The sequence below is a fragment of the Bombina bombina genome, chromosome 3 (genome assembly GCF_027579735.1).
Source record: "Bombina bombina isolate aBomBom1 chromosome 3, aBomBom1.pri, whole genome shotgun sequence".
Classification (NCBI taxonomy): Eukaryota; Metazoa; Chordata; class Amphibia; order Anura; family Bombinatoridae; genus Bombina; species Bombina bombina.
The window spans coordinates 1,042,621,770-1,042,647,747 of record NC_069501.1 but is presented as its reverse complement, the minus strand read 5'-3'; the positions used below and the strand labels follow the sequence as shown (position 1 = coordinate 1,042,647,747).

Sequence of the window (25,978 nt, the reverse complement as noted above, 5' to 3'; positions counted from 1 at the left end):
AGGTGTGTCATATATTGAAACATTGTGAGCAATAAAATTCTCCCACCTGCCCTGCTTATATGTTAATAGATCTCTTAGATGTTAATGGATAGTGCTCTCATTGTTTTTTAATTGTTTTAATTTACTTTGAATATATAACACACTATATGGTACTATATCTTTAAGAGAATAAAAATGTAATCTATGTCAATGCTATTCTACATTGTAACCACTAGGAGGTAGTTACCATACAGGATGTGGGTGTGTCTTGATACCTAGATTCAGGTATAAAGGCAGCCATTATGTATACACCTGTAGACATGACTAAGGACCTGTGAGAGGTCTGAAATGTTGTTGTTTGTTTTCTTGGCACCATGAAGCAATAAAGGTCTTTTGATTTATCCATTGGGCTGGAGTGACTTTTTATTTTACCTTTAAGACACAAGGTTATCAGTAAATTTAATCTTAACTACCCCTTTAAGAAACAGGGTAATCAGTAAAATTCCACCCAACTGTCCCTTTAAGACACAGGGTAATCAGTAAAATCAGCCTCAAGTGCCCATTTAAGACATTGTGTAATCAGTAAAATCACCCTCAACTACCCCTTTAAGACACAGGGTAATCAATAAAATCATACTTAACAACCCCTTTGAGACACAGGGTAATCAGTAAATTCACCCTCATGTGCCCTTTAAGACACAGGGTAATAAGTAAATTCACCCTCAACTGCTCCTTTAAGACACAGGTAATCAGTAAAATCATCCTCAACTACCCATTTAAGACAATGGGTAATCAATAAATTTACCCTTCACTACCCCTTTAAACCCTTAGTGACCAGACCACTTTTCCATTTTTTTGACCATTTGGACCAAGGGTTATTTTTACAATTTCTGCGGTGTTTATGTTTAGCTGTAATTTTCCTCTTATTCATTTAATGTACCCACACATATTATATATAGTTTTTTCTCACCATTAAATGGACTTTCTAAATATACAACTATTTTCATCATATCTTATAACTTACTATAAAAAATAAAATATAAAATATGATGAAAAAATGGAAAAAACACACTTTTTCTAACTTTAACCCCCCCAAAATCTGTTACACATCTACAACCACCAAAAAAAAAACATGCTAAATAGTTTCTAAATTTTGTCCTGCGTTTAGAAATACCTAATGTTTACATGTTCTTTGCTTTTTTTGCAAGTTATAGGGCAATAAATACAAGTACGGTAATCCTTTGTTATTTCCAAACATTTTTTTTTCTTCAAAATTAGCCAAAACTACATTGGTAACACTGATATCTGTCAGGTATCAATGAATAACCCTTCACATGTATATATACTGTGTATATATATATATAATATATATATATATATATATATATATATATATATATATATAGATATATATATATATATATATATATATATAAATAATATATATATATATTTTTTTTTAGTAGAAAACCCGAAGTATTGATCTAGGCCCATTTGGGTATATTTTTAATGCCACCATTTCACCGCCAAATGTGATCAAAATAAAAAAAAGTTCACTTTTTCACAAACTTTTTCACAAACTTTAGGTTTCTCACTGAAATGATTTACAAACAGCTTTGCAATTATGGCACAAATGGTTGTAAATGCTTCTCTGGGATCCCCTTTGTTCAGAAATAGCAGACACAGTGGCCCTCTCTGCATCGGTGGGTAAAAAAGGGGATTGCAGTGATGAGGCGGGTGGGCGGCCAATTACTGTAGGGGCGGGAGGAAGGTGGGAGCGAGTGGGACCGCTAAGCCACGCTACAGGCGTTGGAAAAAAAATAACATGCTTCAGTGAGTGGGCAGGAGGAAGAAGGGGCAATAAGGGAAATCCTATGTGGGATCTGTTGCCAGAAAGGGATCTGGGGGGGAGGGTATTCAGGAGGGGGGGGGCAGCTACACTGCCTAATTTGCAGCAACTGGTACTGGCAGACATCTGCCAGTACCTAAGATGGCGGCAAATAGGTACGGGGGAGGATTAGAGAGCTTTTTGGGGGGGATCAGGAGGTAAGGGGGGATTCTACCCTGCAGAAAATATATATAAAAATATATATATATATTATTATGTAAAAAAAAATGCCTTTTATTTTAGTACTGGCAGACTTTTTGCCAGTACTTAAGATGGGGGGTGATAATTGTGGGGTGGAGGGTGGAAGAGAGCTGTTTGAAAGGGGTCAGGGAGGGATCAGGGGGTGGGATGTGTCAGGGTGGAGACTGATCTCTACACTAAAGCTAAAATTAGCCCTACAAGCTACCTAATTAACCCCTTCACTGTTGGACATAATACAAGTGTGGTGCGCAGCGACATTTAGCGGCATTTTAAATACCAATATGCAATGCCAAAGCCATATATGTCTGCTGTTTCTGAACAAAGGGGATCCCAGAGAAGCATTTACAACCATTTTTTGCCATGATTGCACAAGCTGTTTGTAAATAATTTCAGTGAGAAACCTAAAATTGTGAAAACAATTTTTTTAATTTGATCGCATTTGACGGGGAAATAGTGTCATGAAATATACCAAAATGGGCCTAAATCAATACTTCGGGTTTTCTACTAAAATATATATATATATATAGTTTTGATAGGTAAATATTAAAAAAGGCCCAGTCCTTAAGGGGTTAAAATGTATAAATGGTATGAATATCTGATAAAATCCTCGGAAGGGGTATGAAAATTGGATGGAACGCAGGCTGCTGTGACAGCCAGGGCAGCGGCTTTCCCTTTCAATCAGTATCTTCCATCACTGTAACACTTCCTGAATGAAATCTAGTCAGGCAAATATAACATCTGAGTTTAAAAAAATCTTCAAAAAACAATTTTGTTATGTCGACAAAACAAGTTAAAAAATATTTAAAATGCATGGCCTCTCTGGGCTTCCGTAAAATTTACATTGTACTCATGTATTTTCTGTTTAAAAATTTATTACAGTACTTTTTTAAATAGGTAGATGTTCCTGTGCTGAATAAACTAACTTTTTCTGGTGGAATTGTCCATATTAGTCAGTAAACTTCCTGTTAGTTTCACTTAAACTTTAAACTGCTTTAATATAACCTTGTTGTTTTTTTATATATATATATATTAATATATATATATATATATATATATATATATATATTGAACATGATAACTGCTTATATTTCATATACATGATAGAAAATTTCAAACCAGAAGTAAAGTGCTAGGGCTAAAATAAACATATAAAAATGCATTTATAATATATTAGAGTATTTCTCACACACACACACACACACACACATATATATATACAGTGAGTATTTTCCATTTCTCAGAATTCTTGAACACCCTTTCAATTTATAGGAAAGGGGGACAAAATAAATTATATATATATATATATATATATATATATAATGTCCTGGCTGATTGACTCATCAAGGCCCAGCTCAAACCGTTTAACCTAGGAATGTGAAATTTGGAAGGTACATTGCTTTTATAATGTAGGCACCCACTAAGGAAGGATTTTTGGATATTACGTCCCTAATGGGGTGAAAAAGGGGGGGTGCATTTTTTTACGAGGATACCTACTGTATATCTCAAAAACTAAAGATGTTACAGACGTGAAAATTGGTATTTAGATTCTCTTTGAAAATAAAGAAAACATGTGTTTTACCATTTCCCAAAAATCCACTTACGGGGGTCAAAGGTATGTGGGGGGGGGTAATTTATGAGGATACCTATATCTCAAAAAACAAAGATGTTACAGAAACAAAAATTTGTATTTAGATTACAAGAAACACATACCTAGATTCCGAGTTTTGCGTTAGGAGGGGTGCGGTGCTAACGAGCAGTTTATGCTCACCGCTCACTTGCAGACAGTGCTGGTATTACGGGTTTTTAGAAACCCGGCGTTAGCCGCAAAAAAGTGAGCGAAGAGCAAAATTTAGCTCCACATCTCACCTCAATACCAGCGCTGCTTACGTTAGCGGTGAGCGGGCTAAACGTGCTCATGCACGTTTTCCCCACAGGAATCAATGGGGGAGAGCCCGTCTGAAAAGAAAATCTAACACCTGCAAAAAAGCAGCGTTTAGCTCCTAACGCAGCCCCATTGATTCCTATGGAGAAATAATTTTTATGTCTACACCTAACAACCTAACATGAACCCTGAGTCTAAACACCCCTAATCTTACACTTATTAACTCCTAATCTGCCGCCCCCGACATCGCCGCCACCTGCATTATATTATTAACCCCTAATCTGTTGCCCCCAACATCGCTGAACCCTACATTATATTTATTAACCCCTAATCTGCCACTCCCAATGTCGCCACCACTATAATAAAGTTATTAACCCCTAAACCTAAGTCTAACTCTAACCCTAACCCCCCTAACTTAAATATAATTACAATAAATCTAAATAAAATTACTACAATTACCTAAATAATTCCTATTTAAAACTAAATACTTACCTATAAAATAAACACTAAACTAGATGCAATATAACTAATAGTTACATTGTAGCTAGCTTAGGGTTTGTTTTTATTTTACAGGCAACTTTGTATTTATTTTAACTAGGTACAATAGTTATTAAATAGTTATTAACTATTTAATAACTACCTAGTTAAAATAAAGACAAATTTACCTGTAAAATAAAACCTAACCTAAGTTACACTAACACCTAACACTACACTATAATTAAATAAATTAACTAAATTAAATTATCTAAAGTACGAAAATAAACCCACTAAATTACAGAAAAAAATAAAATAATTACAAGATTTTTAAACTAATTACACCTATTCTAATCCCCCTAACAAAATAAAAAAGCCCCCAAAATAAAAAAGCCCTATCCTACACTAAATTACAAATAGCCCTTAAAATGGCCTTTTGCGGGGCATTGTCCCAAAGTAATCAGCTATTTTACCTGTAAAAAAAAAGTACAAATACCCCCCAACATTAAAACCCACCACCCACACAACCAACCCTACCCTAAAACCCACCCAACCCCCCTTAAAATAACCAAACACTAACCCCTTGAAGATCACCCTACCGTGAGACGTCTTCACTTAACCGGGCAGAAGTGGTCCTCCAGACGGGCAGAAGTCTTCATCCAAGCCGGGCAGAAGAGGTCCTCCAGACGGGCAGAAGTCTTCATCTAGATGCCATCTTCTATCTTCATCCATCTTCAAGACATCCGAAGTGGAGCATCCTCTTCATCCGGAGTCTTCTTACTAAATGACGGTACCTTTAAGTGACGTCATCCAAGATGGCCAATCAGAATTAAGGTAGAAAAAATCCTATTGGCTGAGGCAATCAGCCAATAGGATTGAAGTTCAATCCTATTAGCTGATCCATTCAGCCAATAGGATTGAGCTCGCATTCTATTGGCTGTTCCATTAGCCAATAGAATGCGAGCTCAATCCTATTGGCTGATTGCATCAGCCAATAGGATTTATTCTACCTTAATTCCGATTGGCTGATTCTATCAGCCAATCGAAATTGAAGCGACGCCATCTTGGATGACGTCACTTAAAGGTACTGTCATTTAGTCAGAAGACTCCGGATGAAGAGGATGCTCTGCATCGGATGTCTTGAAGATGGACCAACTCCACGCCGGATGGATGAAGATAGAAGATGCCAACTGGATGAAGACTTCTGCCCGTCTGGAGGACCTCTTCTGCCCGGCTTGGATGAAGACTTCTGCCCGTCTGGAGGACCACTTTTGGGTGAAGATGTCTCATGGTAGGGTGATCTTCAAGGGGTTAGTGTTAGGTTTCTTTAAGGGGGGATTGGGTGGGTTTTAGAGTAGGGTTGGTTGTGTGGGTGGTGGGTTTTAATGTTGGGGGGCATTTGTACTTTTTTTTTACAGGTAAAAGAGCTGATTACTTTGGGGCAAGGCCCAGCAAAAGGCCCTTTTAAGGGCTATTTGTAATTTAGTTTAGGTTAGGGCTTTTTTATTTTGGGGGGCTTTTTTATTTTGTTAGGGGGATTAGAGTAGGTGTAATTAGTTTAAAAATCTTGTAATTATTTTATTATTTTCTGTAATTTTGTGGGGGGGGTTTTGTACTTTAGATAATTTTATTTAATTGTAATTAATTGTATTTAATTTAGTTAATTTATTTAATTATAGTGTAGTGTTAGGTGTAATTGTTACTTAGGTTAGGTTTTATTTTAAAGGTAAATTTGTCTTTATTTTAACTAGGTAGTTAATAACTATTTAATAACTACATAAATACAAAGTTGTCTGTAAAATAAAAATAAACCTTAAGCTAGCTACAATGTAACTATCAGTTATATTGTAGCTAGTTTAGAGTTTATTTTATAGGTATTTAGTTTTAAATAGGAATTATTTAGGTAATTGTAGAAATTTTATTTAGATTTATTGTAATTATATTTAAGTTAGGGGGGTTAGGGTTAGGGTTAGACTTAGGTTTAGGGGTTAATACATTTAATATAATGGTGGCGACGTTGAGGGCGGCATATTAGGGGTTAATAAATTTAGGTAGGTGTCGACGATGTTAGGGACAGCAGATTAGAGGGTTAATAATATTTAACTAGTGTTTGCGATGCGGGAGTGCAGCGGTTTAGGGGTTAATATATTTACTATAGTGGCGGTGATGTCCAGTTCGGCAGATTAGGGGTTAAAATATTTATTTTAGGGTTTGCGATGTGGGACGGCCTCGGTTTAAGGGTTAATAGGTAGTTTATGGGTGTTAGTGTACTTTTTAGCACTTTAGTTAAGAGTTTTATGCTACAGCGTTGTAGTGCAAAACTCTTAACTACTGACTTTAAAATGCGGTACCAGTCTTGACAGGAGAGGGTCTACCGCTCACTTTTGGTCAGGCTCGTAATACCGGCGCTATGCAAGTCCCTTTGAAAATATAGGATACGCAATTGACTTGAGAGGATTTGCGGTATTTCCAAGTCTGGACAAAAAAGTGATCGGTGAGCCTGTCATTTCAAGACTCGTAATACCAGCGAGCGTTAAAAAGCAGCGTTGTAATCTAGGTGACAGATAATAAATGAAAACTCAAGAAGTTCATGTCAGTGAGTGCACAACCCTAACGGGCAAACATCGTTGCGATTGGGCGTGTTTTTCACTATTTTTTACAAATCACAAAATCCATGTGAGCGAAGTCGCGGGCAACAGCTAGTTAAAATATATTGCAAAGTTGTTTTCCTAATTAAGCAATGTATAGTACAGTCTCAAAGTCTGTTATGTCACTTTAACTAAAAAATATAATATTGGTTTTATACAACTGCCATAGAGCTAGACGTGATACAACAGCTATTCATCAGTGTTAATTTCTGCTTTACCTTTCTATATAGTTCTGCTTTATGGAGAACCTGGGTAATAGGTCACAAATTCTGTAGATTCACCTATCCTGACTGTGCAACTTTCTTGCTTTTCAGTGTTACTATGGTAGTTTCTCTAAAATGAGAAGCTCATATTTGGTGGGCTGTTTACTAGCGATGGGTGAATTTGCTGAAAGTGTAATTCATTTGGTAGAATGAATAGTTCTATAGACATTCATTTTTTACAATTAAATGTTGATAAGAATGAAAATCCATTAAAATTTGGTAATCGAATGTTATTTCCGGTTTTCAAATGTTACTTTAATTTTTGAATGTTCATATTTAGAGCGAATATCCACATTGGATTTAACAAATACTATTCAAAAATTCAATAGTTCATGTGGTAGGAATTTAGTAATTGATACATAATAGTTAGAAATATATTAATTTGAATGTTTCACTTTGAATTATGCAATATTCAAATTAGAAAAATTTGAATTGAATATTAAATTTAAAGATAGCATTAGAAATATTATTACATTAAACAAATGTTGTGCAAACATTTGAAATGAACGAACGCATTTGTTAAAATTTGTTTCGTTTTTTTGAATGCTGCAAAACATTCTCCCATCCCTACTGTTACTGTTAATACATCAATTTCATTTCCCTATAAATCTACTTTCATTGCAGATTGTAGCATAGAAAACTTAAAAATACTTTTTTTATTACAATTACAACACAACCAAATACTTTATTATGCAAAATTAAAAGGGACATCGAAGTATTTCTTTCAATCTGTGCTTTAAAAATTATTCACTGCAATCTGAATACAGAATACATGTTTTAAGATAGTTTAAAAGTATATTTTCTTTATATATGCATTAGTTTTCAACCTCTGGACACACCCCTTAACCCTTTCGTGACAGGGTTAAAGTGTCTACATCGGAACACCTGTTCCGATGTAGACAAATTGAAACTACGCGATCGTGCATACGATCGCGAGATTTCAATTATTGGATCGCATCTGGGGGGCGTCCCTACAACCCTAGGAACGCCCTCCAGACCGCGATCAAGTCCTTGAAGCGCAGAAGGCTTCAGGACAGCCGTTTGATATGACGTTCTATTCCGTCATAACGGCTTTAAAGCCCAGTGTAAATATGACGGAATAGAACGGCATAACGGCGTTAAAAGGTTAAAAAGCCTCTTGGATATTGTTTATTTTGTTTGCTATGGCCAATCAGAGACAGGTAAAAAAGTATGTTCACATATCAACCAATGGCAGTGCAGCACGTAGGAAGTGTCAAGGTTCTGCAATCCACAGAATACACTCAAGTCTTTTTGAGGGAGGGGAAACACTAAAATTTTTCTTTAAATTATAGGAAGCACAGAAAAAAAATAATGAAAGTACATTGGAAAGTTTTATAATTATGGATAAAACAACAATTTATGGGGAATGAAATGTTGAGTTAAAAAAAAGATGATAATTTACAAATACAACTAAAAATTAGCAGTCTCCTTTAAAATCACACACAATAAACAAAACAAAAACAGCTATATTAAATGACTGTGTAATTGTGCATTCAACAGCTTGATAACTATGTAATCTTTAAGTCCTAAGCAAAAAGAAGAGTCCCTCAATACTACAGGAGTCCCCTGTTACCTACAATTAGAGAGAGTGCATGAGAGCACAGTATTATTTGCACATGGCTTGCTGCCAAACGCTGAGTAAAAATTCCCTGAGAGGACTTAATCAGCTCTGTCCTACATAGCAATAGCAGCACAGGCCACAGAAGTTCCTGGCCAGCTGTTCTCACAGATGAAGCCCAGAATCTAACAGCTCACACATTTCACTTTTCCCATGAAGTTTCAACACTAATGTACCCTTCATTACACAGATCTGATACACACCACCAAAAATTATTTTTAAACATTGTAGGAAATAGAGGAATTATAATCATTAAACAGTAATACTTTAATAATTTTAGTGAATTTGCCGATAATAACCAGTATAAATAGTGTGTTACACATTTAAAGGACCACTAGATACAGTATAATTGAATAATTGTCAAATACACAGAAAAGACATTGCAATAACACAGCGCTATAAACATAGGTGGTATACAAGGAAACATTTATAGGGATCAAATGGGCAGAGGGCCCTGCCAAGAGTCATTAATTCAATGTTCCATTCACCTGTATCAGGTGACAGCTATCAGCAAAACACAAAATGCATATACTTATGTACTGTGCACTTTTGCACGTGCTCAGTAGGAGCCGGAGTCCCAGAAAAAAGAATGAGCACATTTTGATTATATACAGTATATATATATATTATAGTATAGTATATTTGAAAGTTCTTTGCTTTTTTTTATAAATTGCATGCTTTATCTGAATCATGAAATTTTATTTTTTACTTTAGTGGTCCTTTAAGGCCCTGACCTATCTCAAAATGCACACAACCTATTGTTAGGTTATTTTTATTGTTAGCTTTATTAACCCCTTCATGTCGGTACAATAGAGTTAACATCAGAACGAAGTTCGAATGTAAAGACTATTAGTAAAAAGGAAGTCACGTTATCATTTATGCGATCACATAATTTCAAGGCCAGGATTGGATCATTATGTAGTGCCTATTCTGCTAGGCACGCCTCCAAGCCAATTCTTAACTTCATCAAAGAGGGGAGCTGCAGGATTATGCATAAGGTAGGACATTCCAATGCGTTCTAACGGCGTTAAAGCCCAGCGCTATTAGAACGTCATGGATTGTCCTAACAACGTGAAGGGGTTAATGATAATAATAATAAGGATAAAATAAAACAGAACATATTAATGGACCATATTATTTTTTTGTCCATCAGATAATCTCTAGAAATTACAGTTTTTAACTAGTGAAATTATGTAATTCATAAGTATGTTGTAACTTGCCTGACCCAACAAAACCCTACATACAGAGATTGCGAGGAACCTATAAGATCTGCTCTGTGATTGGAATCAACCATTATTGGAAACAACCAAGAGGACCTGGTAAAAATATTAAAGAAGCTTTCCAAAGGCTATATCCCTAAACTCATCTGGATTTGTTGGACCTACATATTTTACTTAAACACATACACCACATTACAAAATTAATGCAAATATGTATTAATTGGGTTTATATAGACAAACCGTCAGGTGACTGATTTTCTGCTACAGATGTAGCTAGATGTTTGACAGGGAAATGTGTGCTAGCAAGTGACAGGCGAAGAGGTCAATCAGGATATATTTTATAGGGGTATAAAGAGGGAGTTTGTAAGAACAATAGAGGGGAAATGCAGGGAAGAAACGGGAACATATTAACGTGTCCAAGAGAGGAAAATATTGATGAAGTATAAATCAGCAAATAGCTTCTCAGGGTAAATTAGTTTTTTTTTCAGATCTTCAGCTTTGTTCAGTAAACTCTAACATGAACTGCAAAAAAACAAAACACAAAGCAAATCATAGAATACAGAAAATATTTACTAACTAATATACCTGAATCAACGCCCTTAGTGTCCATCAAAATGGCACATTCATAAGCATTATATAGAGATATAAAGTTATCTCACGTTGGATGCTCATATTATCAGCGTTATTCATATATCCATGAAGAGTTTATCAAATAAACCTGCTGGTGATGGGGTGGAGTCAGTAGCTGAAGCAGCAAGACATTTCTTTCTAGAGCTCCTGCTGTAGGATCAAATAAATCATTATATGAAGCAAGAAATGGAATCCTAAACTACAATACCTCTCTAAATTAAGCCCTAGAATGTGGGGCAACCAATATAGGCCACTGTATCAAAGTGTTTGGCGACACAACAGCACAAAGATCTTTCTGGCCTGATGTGATTATGCCATTATATAAGACATCTATGCACTATCGCTATTATTAGAGTTACCTTTCTTTTCTCACACATGAACCTAGCCTTAAGTCAACCTATGGCAAAATAAATTGTATCTGCGCTACGCAGCCTGCTAATCTCTATGGAAGCCCCTCAACAAGCACTCATCGAGGAACTGAGAGCGGCTGTGAACCTAAAATGAGATACACCAATAGCATGTGGGACAGAGAAAGCTACCAGACTCTGCATCTCAAGTATACCACGTTGGAGAGGAGATGTACCTCAAGACTTGAAGGAAGTGAGCTGCATAGATGAACGGAGCCCTGAGCCTAATCCAGTAGACCTAACGGACCACTGTAAGCAACACGGTCCTCTGCGGCCCACTATCTCCGAAGCAGAGTATACACGGCACTGCATAGTGCAAACTCAGGGTCATCCACCATGGGCTAATGCAGCGGAAGAGGAGCCACACCTTGACCCAGTTGCGCGGCAGCCCAGAGACCATAGTACTATGGATGGACATGATTCTGTTGCAAAGAGTAGGGTCCCTCTCGCAGAGCCCTCTGTACTCAAAGCCCGAGATGGTGTGGTTGGCCTGCTAGTAGGCAATGTCAAGATATCTAAGGAGTTCTGGGCTGAAATCCGAACACTGGCTGACCTAAGAGAGAGCGGAGGACCTCAGCATCACATTGGTGGCTGTAAGATTAAATGTGACATAAAGGGGACATACAGTTGCTGGGTCCTGATAATCTGGGTCTTTCTCAGTTCACTGACATCACTGGGTTTACTGCAGTATTTACATCAATTTGCCCAGTCTTTATCACCATTGTTTCTGTGCTACTTAAAGATTGTCATTGGGTAAACACATAAGTCCAGCATTGGCTAAACTTTAGGGCCATAAGCCTCATAATTGTTACATTGCATTGGCCCATAGCCTGACTATATTGTTTTTGACTCTCACTGTAATGTCTCTTCACCATATACATGAAATGTTCCTCATGCAGGAATACTGTTATTTTCATAGAATTGATTATTGGATGTTTTGACAATGATTCCTATAAGCCAAGTGTATTACATAACCACAGACCACTAGATATGATAACTTACTTATGTACAATTAAATCCTTGACACAAAGTCTAAACTAGGGGTAATACTAATGCTAATACATCCCTGTCTCCCAATACATTACCAGGTCATTATTTTATCCTTTGAGTGGCTAGATGTGTACATTGTCTGAACACCTACTGAATTATTGTTCTCTCATATAAAGTTGTTACATTTAGATCATAGCCTTAGCAACATTACCCTGCACAATATGATATTAGAATATTATGTTACCATGATAAATGCTATATTCCATGTCACACTAAGCTCAGACAGGGCTATTTGTTTTGTTAAACTATCTTTGGTATTGACAGAATGATTCTTACACTGTTTCATTGTTCATCAAACTACTGTGAATCTTTTAATACCCCCTACAGGTTAGGATTATAGTTTCAGCTGTATTCCACTGTTACTCCTTCTCTATAAATGCACCTGGGGACATATAATGATAACAGTGTGTTTGACATGTCAGTTCCAGCTATACCTGTAGATTTTTATGACGGATATATGCCCATAGAACTCCTACTCTAGCATAGTACTATAACATTAAAACCAGTTTTTACTACAGTAGGACTCCAGTATAATTCTGTAGAAATATTATTATTGTAACAAGCAGTTTTGCTTCTTTTTGCATAATCTCTTAACCTTAAGGATATATTAATGTTCCAGACAAGTCTCATCCGATTGGATTCCTGTCACATATATCTCTGCAATGACAGTATTATAGCTATTTCAATTTTCAATTTGGCCTGAATATGTTAGTATCCTACTAACTAATATAGTGCCCCATATATTGTTAATTAGATATCTGCTACCTCATATATATCTCTTTATGGTATATATATATGCCTTGCTTCATTCTCTACTGACGTCAGGGTTGGCTCTAACTGCTATGTCTGTCCTGGGGTAAGAGATGAGTGAAGATTTGTTGCATAAGCAAAGATATGTACTAACTGCAGCTACAAAACTGTATATCTTATGATTTAAGTTCCTCACCTTATTGCATAAACTACTCAGATGATATTAAAGCCCATAATGCTTGACACTGATATAATCTCCAGGTTAACTTTAGAGGAGTATGTTAGAGATAAGTATAATTACATAACAGTGTCCGGTTTGCTCAGGGTTATCCAATGTGTCCGAGGTTTGGACTCAGCAGTTAAGCTATATATGTTTCCCTTAAAGGGACATGAAATCCACATTTTTTCTTTCATGATGCAGACAGAGAATACAATTTTAAACAACTTTCTAATTTACTTCTATTATCTAATCTGTTTCATTCTCTTGGTATCATTTGTTGAAGGAGCAGCAATGCACTACTAGTTTCTAACTGAAAACATGGGTGAGCCAATCACATTCAATATATATATACATGCAGCCACCAATCAACAACAGAACCTAGTTTATCTGCTGCTCATGAACTTGCCTAGATAAACCTTTCAGCAAATGATAACAAGAGAAGGAAGCAAATTCAAATTTAAATAATAGAAGTAAATTGGAAAGTTGTCTAAAATTGTATTCTCTATCTGAATCATGAAAAAGATTTTTGGGTTTCATGTCCCTTTAACTACAGAGTTGAATTAAGTTAAATCATAGGGAGCAGAGAGTAGATCTCACTTCGCTTGTATGAATACTCTCATTAGAGGGTGATTTTCTGTCTAATACCATATTGAACAAACCAATGCTCCTGTATTAGGACACTCTAAAATTAATTATTTCCTTCTATTTTTTTATAACAACATGATTTCTTCCCCTCCCTCAGCCGGCGAGGGCGGGGGTGAGTCAGCTCCTACCTGAAGGTATAATAAATAGTTTTCCATGCCTCACCTATTTGATAAACCATGCCACCTGATATGCAGTTATTGTCAATGACAGACACGCAGCAAAATAACCTGTATGGTCACATAAACGCTATATCTTTCCAGCGCCCAGCCCGATAGCAACCAGCCCTGTTAATGCTACTCTCTAGCTGAAATGTACGGTGTCAAATTACCTTTGTCTCAATGTTCGTTTATGATTGTTATCGCTGTAACATGGTGGTAAACTTTCTATGTACCATTTGCTAATCTTCAATAGATAATAATTTAACCAAAATACCCCCTCCCCATATTCTAACATGGGCCCCTGGTGCGCTTCACCCACCTTGGAATTTGATTATTAGGGGTATTATTATTTATCTATTTTAAAGCTGTGATGATTGATGTATGTCCTTTGTTTTATCTTTTTAACCTCAATAAAAGATTATTTAAACAAAATAAAAATAAAAGATAAACCTGCTGGCTCTTCATCATTTCCATGCAGACTTCGGCAAGAATCCAAACACAGGTTGGCAATAATATTTTTGTTTGAAGAGTACTATTGCAATCCTAAAACAACCCTAAGGGGTTGATTTATTAAGCAGTGGATGCTGAATCCAAGTCCCATCATTTCTGGTTCCACCAGAAAAAGAAGTTAAGAAGCAGCTGCTCCTTAACTTCTCCACCACCTTTTAGGTGACGGACTGAAATCATACCGATCTGATACGATCAGGATGATTGACAGCCCCTGCTAGTATCCTATTGGCCACCAGTGAGCAGGGGGCTGCATTGCGCAAGCATTTCACTATGTGTATGCTGTCGGCATTTAGCAAGGTTGAGCGGACATGATTTGCTACAGCGAATCATGTCTGCTCACCTCTTGTTACATTTACTTTTACACACATAGTGGCTCATCAGATTATATTTAAACATTAAGGGCCAGATTATGAGTGATGTGCTAACAGTTACGCGCAAGTGAAAAGGGGTTTATCGCGGTGATTGCATGCATCGGGTGTAGCGCTCATATTACAAGTTGAAAGTAAACACGATCACTTGAGCGTAATTGAAGTTAACGACTGTAAGGATAGTGAGTCCTCAGAGCTCTGGTTAACTGTTTCGCTAAACAAGTAAAGTTCCATTATTAAAAAAAAATATTGTGCGCAAAAGTTATAAGGGCTCAAAAATATGAGGTCTTTTTACTTTCAACTTGTAATACGAGCGCTACCCGAGGTGCAAATAGAGGAGGAGGAGCTAGCGTGCGAGCGGGAGCATTGTTGCGAAACATTCGCCCATCCCTAATAAGCATATAATCAACAGTAATTGCTTATACCAGTACACACACTCTTTTACATATACACAGAATCTGTGACAATTATTTACCTAAATTGTGTATAAAACAATTTTTAAATACATTTCTTTTAAAAAAAAATGGTAATTTTATGTATTTTTCTTCTTTCTACAGGTTGCCAGGACTCATGCAAGAAACGCTGTGGAGACAAACCAAACAAGTCCTATAGTTGTCAGTGCAATGAACATTGTAAGCGATTTGATGACTGCTGCGATGACTACCACATATGTCTATGTAAGGAAAGAGAAAAACGTCTGATCTTTTATACCCAATATGTAGATATATGATGTGCTTGTGTGTGCTACAATGTTAATATATAAAAAATAAATTGAAGAAATATTTTCATCTAAAAAGGTCAAAAACATAATTTATACAAGAACTTACCTGATAAATTAATTTATTTCATGGTGGCGAGAGTTCATGAGCTTGATACTAATGGGATACACATTCCTACCAGGAGGAGGCAAAGTTTCCCAAACCTCAAATGCCTATAAATACACCTCCCACCTCACTCAAACCTCAGTTTAACATATAGCCAAGTTAGTGAGGTGAAATAAGTAAAATGAGTAAAAGCATAAAAAAGAGGAGCAGGATAAAAGATGTGCTTTATACAAAATATATAAAAAACACACAAAAATGGGTGGGCCTCGTGGACTCTCGCCACCATGAAAAAATGAATTGATCAGGTTAAGTTCTTACATAAATTATGTTTTCTTTCATATAGGGGGCGAGATTCCACAAGCTTGTTACTGATGGGATATAATACCCAAGATGTGGAAGTCCACGAGTAACAATAAAGGGAGGGATAAAATAAAATCAGCCATTTCCGCTGAGAAATGAAATCCAAACAATAATTGATTCTTTAAAATTCAAAAAACTTAAATCATAGGCACTAGAATCGAACTGAGACAACTGCCTGAAGAATCTTTCTACCAAAAGCTGCTTCCGATGCAAAAACATCAAAATGGTAAAATTTAGTAAAGGTATGCAAAGAGAAAGAGCAGAGATTTGTCCTTTTAAGGTATTGGCAGACAAACCTTTATTCAAACCATCCTGAAGAAACTGAAGAATCCTAGGAAATACGAAAGGAATGCCAGGAATAATTATGTGAAGAAAACCATAATATTGGTTTTCCAAACCTTGTGGTATATTTTCCTTGAAACAGGCTTATGAGCCTGAATCATAATGTTAATAATGGAGTCAGATAAACCTCTATGACTGAGGACTAAACGTTCAATTTCCATGCCATCAAATTTAGAAATTTGAGATCTGGATGGAATAACGGGCCTCGAGACAGGAGGTCACGTCTTAGAGTAGGAGTCCAAGGCTAGCAACTAGACATTCAGACAAGGTCTGCATACCAAATCCTGTGAGGCCACGCTGGTGCTGTCAGAAACATATAAGTTGTTCTATTATGATCTTTGAGACCACTCTTGTAAGTAGAACCAGAGGGGGAAAAATGTAAGCAGACTGGGAAAACCAAGGAACTGCTAGCGTGTCCATCATTTCTGCATGAGTATCCCTGGACCTGGAAGGTACCTGGGAAGTTTCTTGTTCAGACGAGAGGCCATCAGATCTACCTCTGGAGAGCCCTACATCTGTACAATTCGATAGAATACATCTGGGTGGAGAGACCACTCCCCCCGGATGTAGAGATTTTTGCCTGAGATAATCCGTTTCCCAATTGTCTAAACCTGGAATATGAATTGCCGTGATTAGACAGGAATTGGATTCCACCCAAGAAAGTATGCAAGATACTTTTTTCATAGCTAGGGGACTGTGAGTTCCCCCTTGATGATGACATATGCCACTGTAGTGATATGTGTCTGTTTAAAAATGAATATAAGGTTCCTTCTTCAATAGAGGCCAAGGGCTAGATTTATCCTGCCCCAGGCAGACATGATTTGCTATAGCAAATCAAGTCTGCCCTGCATCGCTAAATGCAGACATTTCTGGTGAAATGCTTGTGCAATGCCGCCCACCCAGGAGGTGTCAATTATTCAGATTGTCAATCATACCAATCTTATGATCGCTGCTTCTTAACTTAAGTTTCCGGCGAGCTGGAAACTTTGGGGTTAGATTGCAGCATCTGCTGCTTGATAAATCTTCCCTTCAAGCCTGAAGAGTTCTGAAGAGAGAACGGAGTTCCAAAATATTAATTAGTAACCTTGCCTCTTGAGGATTCCAAACTATTTGTGCTGTCAGAGGCCCCCAGACAGCTCCCCAGCCAGTAAGACCTGCATCTGTGGTGATTACAGATCAGATAGGATGAACAAAAGAGGCCCCTTGAATAATAAAATGGTGGTTTAACCACCAAGTCAGAGAGAGTTGTGTGTTGGGATTTAAGAATATCAGTTGTGATATCCCTGCAACATTGGTGGAACATGCAAAGCTGTAGAGGTCTCATATGTAAACGAGCATCCAATGCTGCAATCATGAGACCTAAAACTTCCATGCACATAGCCACTGAAGAGAATGATAGAAACTGAAAGTTTAGACCTGAAACCAATTTCAATTGTCTCTTTTCTGTTAGGGATAGAGTCATGGACACTGAATCTATCTGGAAACCTAAAAAGGTGATCTTTGTCTGAGGAATCAAGAAACTCTTTGGTAAATTGATACTCCAACCCTGTCTTTGAAGAAATGACAATAGTTGCTTTGTGTGAGATTCTGTTAAATGAAAAGATTAAGCTAGTACCAAGATATCGTCCAAATAAGGAAACATTGCAATACCCTGCTCTTTGATTACAGATAGAAGAGCACTGAGAACATTTGAGAATATTATCAGAGCTGTTGCTAGGCCAAATGGAAGAGCGACAAATTTGTAATGCTTGTCTAGAAAAGAGAATCTCAGAAATTGATAATGATCTGGGTGGATTGGGATGTGAAGGTAAGCATCCTGTAAGTCTAAGAATAGTCCAGAATAGTCCATCTTAAAAGTTGGGACTCGATTTAGAGTTTCTAGATCCAAAATTGGTCTGAAAGAATTTTCCTTCTTTGGGACAATGAAAAGATTCAAATAAAATCCCAAGCCCTGTTCCTGTAGAGTAACTGGACTAATTACCCACAAGAGTTCTAGGTCTGAAACACATTTCAGAAATGCTTGGGCCTTTACTGGGTGTTTTGGAACATGTGTGAGAAAGAATATACCCATGGGAGGTCTTATTCTGAATCCAATTCATTACCCTGTGATATGATGTTCTGAATCCACTGATTTTGGACAGAGTCTGCCCTAAAATCTTGAAATAGTCTTAGTCTGCCCCCCACATGAAGAACTGCATTGGGGCTGCACCTTCATGCTGGCTTAGAGGCCGGATTTAGTTTCTTTATGGTTTGGATTTATTCCAATTTGGAGATGGTCTCCAATTAGAGCCAGAGGCTTTAGGGAAGGGAGCATTTTTCTGTTCTCTATTCTGATGAAAGGAACGAAAACGATTAGTAACTTTAAATTTTCCCTTAGATTTTTTGTTTTGAAGAAGAAAAACTCCTTTACCCCCAGCAATAGTGGAAATAATAGAATCCAATTGAGAACCAAAAAGGTTTTTACCTTTAAATGAAAGAGATAGTAATCTTGTTTTAGATACCATGTCAGCGTTCCAAGATTTAAGCCATAAAGCTCTTATAGTTAAAATTGCTAAAGACATAGATTTCACGTTGATTTTCATAACATCAAAGATAGCATCGCAAAGAAAATTATTTGCGTGTTGAAGTAAAAGAATAATGTTAGATAATTCAGGATCTGAAGACAACTGCTGAGCTAAGCTGTCCAACCAAAAGGTAGAAGCAGCAGCAACATTAGCCATGGATATAACAGGTCTAAGAATATAGCCAGTATGTAAATATGCCCTTCAAAGATAAGATTCAAGCTTCCTATCGAAAGGGTCTTTAAAAGAAGTGCTGTCTTCCATAGGAATGGTACGTTTAGCAAGAATGGAATTAGCCCCATCAATTTTAGGGACTGTTTACCAAAGTTCCAAATTAGCAACAGGCAAAGGATGCAATTTGAAACCTAGAAGAAGGGTTAAAAGAAGTACCAGGTTTAGACCATTCTTTAGCAATCACATTAGAGATAGCATGGAATTGGGAAAACGTCAGGAGTAATAACAGTAGTCTTAAAAAAATATAATAAAACATCGATGAAGATGTAAAATCAAAGTTGAAATATAGCTCTCTAAAAATTGAGAGAGCACAGAGTTAAGCTGAAAAAAAGGTGTAAAAATGTTGCCACCAGAGATAATGAAAGCCTAAGGTAAGCTAAAAAATAAATATTGTTTAACTTGCCTCCAAATGCTAAAAAGCAGTGTTTCACAAACTCATGCTGCATTTATGATGCTTAAGGAAAATAAACAACCATTCTCGTGGCAAATACATATATTTATACACATTTATAACTTTAAAACAATAAAGTGCCTTCCATAGCTGAGAGTATCTTAAAGAAAAAGAAAAACGTATTATACTTACCATGAAACACCCATACACATATAGCAGACAGCCAAACCAGTACTGAAACTTATCAGCAGAGGTAATGCTAGAGGAGTATAATGTCGATCTATAAAGGGAAGCAGCAGATGAATCCCTGCGACCAAATTTCCCATAGGTGAAAACATGGTATCATCAGGCAATACTCCCTTCACATCCCTCAGACAAACACTGTACTTAGAGAGGAACTGGGCTACAATATGCTCAGAAGAGCCTTTCACTAAAGAATCAAGCACATCTTGCTTCACCACCTCCTAAGGAGGAAACGTTTTTAAAACTGAGGTATATGTGAGGTGGGAGGTGGGAGGTGTATTTATAGGCATTTGAGGTTTGGGAAACTTTGCCTCCTCCTGGTAGGAATGTGTATCCCATTAGTAAAATGCTTGTGGACTCTCGCCACCTATATGAAAGAAATTAAAATTTCAAGTTTTAGACTGAGTATGTAATTTAAATAAAAGCTTGATAGTTAATGTATATTATCAAAATGTGATTCTGCCTCTTGGTATCCTTTGTTAAAGAATAAACTTAGGTGAGCTCATTGGAGCTCAGAAGCGTACAGTTTTTTTTAAAATATACATATATATATATAATATGCAATTTAAACTTACCACGTCTAACCCCTCACAGAAAAATCGCCAACCTGCAATCATGAATCCATGTATACAAATTGGAAACTGACATATAATTTTATGTAATAATTATAAAATTATCCTCTTAATATCAATATTGCCATTGTGAAAAGTAAATGTGAATCAATAAATGCAATATAGAGTAATACAGTATTATACAAAGGAACAGTATAGATCTAAAGATATTACTACCTTAAAGGGATATGAAACTCACATTTCTTCTTCCATGATTTAGATAGAGCATGCAATTTTAAGCAACTTTCTATAGTCACCAATCAGCAAGCGCTACCCAGGTGCTGAACCAAAAATGGGCTGGATCCTAAGCTTACATAGCTGCTTTTTAAATAAAGATACCAAGAGAACGAAGAAAAATTAATAATAGGAGTAATTTAGAAAGTTGCTTAAAATCCCATGCTCTATCTGAATCATGAAAGGAAAAAAATTGGGTTTCATATCCCTTAAAGTGGTTTTGTTTTATACCGTAAACTTGGTCAGATAACATGCTTGAAGTTGATATTAGTATTTGTTAATAATTCCTGGTGTATTTTCTATTCCACACTACCATTACATTACTAGTGAATTATGCTACATTGCATTTATTACCATGTTACTTTTCACAATAGGAATTTTGATATTTATAAAGAGAATGATTTTGTAAGTGATAATATAATTATATAAGTGAGTTTGTGATTTTCTTCTGTGCAGTGTTGGTATACACAGTTTATTTAATGGTATCACACAGACCCAGAAACCTAAATAGATTGTCCACACATAAAGGAAAGGAATCAGCCCCTGGACCTAATGTTCTAGTTCATATTAAAATGATATTCACTGGATTTGCCTAGCTACATGACATGATGCTATACCAGCTGCATATAATTAGTCTAATCACAAATCATTTTAGTCATTTCAAAACTTGTAAAAAATATCTATTCATTATGCTCAATCATCTACAGAAGCCAGCAAGAGAAGCTTGCAACACAGACAGAATGCCTGTAACAGACATATTAAACCTAAGGCCCAGGGGCCACAATGGTGTGATTCATGTCTTAAAGTGGCATTAAACACAACACATTATATAAGCATTGTACTGAGATTATTCCCACTCTAGTCAAGAGTGCTGCCATGTTGAAATATATGTATCACTGCATTGCATTGCTGAAATGTGTTTGTATATGTGCAGCAACGCTACTTCAGACACCTGTGGATAAACCTAAGTTTAAAAATGGTGGCACCCTTAATTAGAGGGAGGTGTATGAAATGTATTTAAAGGGACATTAAACCCAAAACATTTCTTTCATGATTACGAAAGAGAATACAATTTTAAACAAAATTCAAATTTGCTTCTATTGTCTAATTTGCTTCATTCTTTACATATCCTTTGTTGAATAAATAGAAATGCACATTGGTGAGCCAATTACACAAGGCATCTATGTGCAGTGACCAATCAGCAGCTACTGAGCCTATCTAGATATGCTTTTCAGCAAAGAATATCAAGAGAATGAAGCAAATTAGATAATAGAAGTAAATTTGAAAGTTGTTTAAAATTGCATGTTATTTCTAAACCATGAAAGACATTTTTTGGGTTTATGTCCCTTTAATACGTAATGTCAATTTAAGGAACACGTTTAGTGATTATACAAAATTAGTGATAGCTAATAAAGATCAATATAATATGATGGATGTTTTTAAATATAGGCCAAATGTGTAATTTCTCTTGAACATATTATGCTGATTTCCAATTCTGGTGCCTATCAGTAGCGGTAATTCAGGTGTCCCCTATCTTAAAAACAAAACCCACATAAATAGCTCTGTTTGACAGCAAAGTTTATAACACACAAAATGTAATAATTAGTGCAATGTAAAGCAGCATATTTTACTCTGATTACTTGAACTGCCGAGTGCCTGTAGGCAGCTACTTACTTTGCATAATGAAAAATTCAGCCCTGTCTGTGTGAGTGTCAGCATGTTAGAAACTATATAGAAAACATCCAAAAACAGAGCTAAAGTATCAATAGGATATTAAGTGAGATAGCTTTAAGTAAAATCTATTTTGTATTTGTAAAACTGTGTTTCGTAGCTGAACATTTAATAGTGCTTTTTGCTAATTTTATTTTACCTGTTTTGAGAGTTGTGTGCATTATTTAAGTTCATTTTGGTAACCAGCATACATACCTATCTCTGCTTTCTTTTTATAGTCTACAGCAGATTTGTTTCCTATCTGGTATAATGTTCCCGTTAATATTCTTATGTCTCCCCCTAGTGGATATAATACAGTAAAACATTAACTTGTCTACTTGATTTACCAAAATGTATTATTTTTGCTTTTCACAGACTTCAAATTTGTCAAATTTGAATCTACCCAATTAATGAAAAGAAAGCAATATTGTATTATATAGTCATTATTTATTTTGTTTGCTTTTGATGTAAAATTCCTCTTAAAATTGAATTTCAAACACTCCAAGAGAGAGACTGGAGAGTCACAGTCTATTGTCTGATCGTTTTTGGCCACCCCTGTTTCTTTTGGGGGGGTTGGACCTGAAGACACGTTATTGGCTCACTAGAAAAATACTTAATATGTGACCTTCCTGCTCACTGTGATCACAGTTCATTTTCTTTATACTTTCCAAAAGCTTCCTAACACAATTTGGCACTTATCAGAATCAACACCTATAAGTACTATATATACAGTACATACATAAATATATATTTATATATATATATATATATATATATATATATATATATATATATATATATATATATATATATTAATTAGAATATAAATGTGTTCCAATTCCATCTCTCCCTGAGAAAAATTAAGCACACGCATACCTTTTTTTTTTATTGTGCTTTGCAGATATTGCTCTTTTTAAAACTTGAAAGTTTGCGGAAACCCTGTCTCGAGCAAGACTATCAGGGCCATTTTCCAACATATATATAAACACCACTAGTAAAAAGATTATGACTCACTGAAGGCTCAGATGATGGTTAGCATTTTTTAGCAATAAAGTATTTTTTAGTTAAGGTATGTACATTGTTTTTTAGTCATAATGCTATTGCACATTTAATAGACTACAGTTTAAAATTGTGTGACTCCCATTGTTGCTATATTCACTTTATTGCAAACCCGCAATATATTTGAGGTATGCCTGTATCTCTTATGGCTTGTCTTTTTTAGATGCTGATCCTTCCTCGGAAAAAGACGTCCATCAAGGTAAATTAAATAATATTGCATTGTTTGCTATTTAAATATCTCCTTTATACAGCTTGAAGTACAATTGTACACTATTAAATTAGAAGTGGAATCCAATCTCCAAAGTAGTAACCTTGGCATACAAACACTAATAATTTAAAAATCACTTTACTTAGGAGAAAAAATCCATTATTATTATACATTATCCAATAGAGTGAAGATTGTAAAAACTTCTCACTTTAGTGAAACCGGTTCATTGATTCTCTTGCTAGTGTGAGTTCGGTGAATTCTTTAGTTATCCACTTATTGTAGTAGAAATATATGCCAAAATTCACAACTAGCATACAGTCAGTAGAGGTTTCATTAAGCACCAACAGTGCTTAACAGCATTGAATGTTCAAGGAAGTCTTTTTACAACACAAGTAGAAATAAAAATGGAGGAAATTTGAATTTTATTTGGGTTTCTTTTCCTTACCCTTGTGTCATCTATCTCTCATTACCCTCCTTTAACTCCCCCCTTACTCAAAGCTCTTCTTTTCCAACCTTCTTTTTCACCTCCTTCTATTTCTTCCACTTCCCCCTACTGTACTCTATTACTCTTATTTTATAACTGAAACATAGGAGAGTTTGGAATGTGGTCAAAATAAATAGGGAGCTAAGAGATATTTTCATAAATGATAGCAGTTCATTTTCTTCTTGTTAGATTTTGACAACAGTGTAATCTTTCTCTAAAATGTTTTTAATTCCAATCTATAGAGACTCTATGCCAGGGAAGGTGTGGGCAAAAGTATAAAAAGAAAGAGCCCTGCCATTGTAACAAAAAGTGTGTCAAATTCAACAACTGTTGCAGTGACTATGAAACAGCTTGTACCAGCAGCAGCAGCAGCAGCAGCAGCACCAGCAGCAGCAGCAGCAAAAAAAACAGCGCAAGCAGCAGCAGAAGTGACTACAATGGTATGTTTTCAATACTGTCCAGTAATTTAAGGGAATTTATAAATATTCATAAGTTAAAAAATGTTGTATGTTTTTTTTTAATAGATGCAGACCAGGACTTAGGGAATGCTGCATATCCTGGTAAAACAGGTAATATCAAATGTATCTGTATTTAAATAAGCTCTTCTGTAAGTCTCATAAACTACCAGTGAACTGCTGCTGCTTGTAGTTTGTATGATTCAATAAATGTCAAACAAATCATGTGCTTGTGTTCATATTTACACAATACAAAACAGTATATATATATATATATATATATATATATATATATACTGTATATATATATATGTATATAGTGATGTCCCGAACTGTTCGCCCGCGAACGGTTCACAGCGCACATAGGTTGTTCGCGTTCGCGTTTGTGGGCGAACACATGGCGATGTTCGATCCGCCCCTATGTGTCATCATTGTGGAAACTTTGACCCTTTATGTCACAGCCGCCTGACACATTAGAGCCAATCAACATCAGACATTCCCTCACAGACACTCCCAGCTACTCGGAATCCGCCATTTTAGACTCATAACGACCTTGCTTTTTTAATGATAGGACGTGTTATGTTTTTGCTCCTGACATTAATAGGAAAAACATAGCTAGGCTAGTGTATTTGCAGTCCAGAAGGACTCCACTCATCTCTGCTGCAAGCACAGCGCCCCAAAAAGCCCTTTTTAGGGCTATATTTCGTGCCGTTTTTTTTTTTATTTCTTTTTTTTTTTATTAGCATTTGCCTGGCTTTCAGCTGTGTGTTTAAGGCTCACAGCATATGCTGTGACTACTGCCACCACTGATATCTCCCTAACAACATTAGTTTAAATTTAACTAACCCAAAAATATAATTATTTTTCTAGTGTAATTTTTTTTTCATTTTCTATCAGGCCAGTGTCACACAGCATATACTCTGGTTCATTGCTCTGTGCCAGCCAGCAGCCAGCAGTGTTAATATCCGTTTATAACATTATTTTTAATTTAAAAAAAAAACACAAAAAAATATTTTTCTAGTGTAATCTAATTACATTTACTATCATGCCTGTGTCTGTCAGGCTCACTCATTAATATACCTCATTTTTTTTTCAGTCTTTTGGTTAATTGGTCTGTGCCAGGCAGCCACCCAGCACTCATATCTATTTTTCTTTCACCTTAATTTTAATATATATAAAAAAAAAAGTTTAAATTTGTTTGCTAGTGTAATCAAATCTAATTTTATATCCGGCCTGTGTGTTTTGCTGACATAGAGAGCCTACTGTGTTTACTTGCTGCCCTCCCTAGTCTATGAGCCACGACTCATATGTGTTTAACCTTTTTTTAATT

At 36.0% G+C, this 25,978-nt stretch overlaps 1 protein-coding gene across 1 annotated transcript in view; it reads left to right on the top strand.

Moving 5' to 3' along the window:
* Positions 1-25,978, top strand: part of LOC128652604 (uridylate-specific endoribonuclease-like) — an 82,276-nt gene that overhangs the window by 12,198 nt on the left and 44,100 nt on the right. The window contains exons 2-5 of the mRNA XM_053705536.1: positions 11,342-11,824; positions 15,490-15,609; positions 23,665-23,700; positions 24,436-24,633. Coding sequence (XP_053561511.1) covers positions 11,342-11,824; positions 15,490-15,609; positions 23,665-23,700; positions 24,436-24,633 — 837 coding nt within the window. The remainder of the gene's footprint in view (positions 1-11,341; positions 11,825-15,489; positions 15,610-23,664; positions 23,701-24,435; positions 24,634-25,978) is intronic.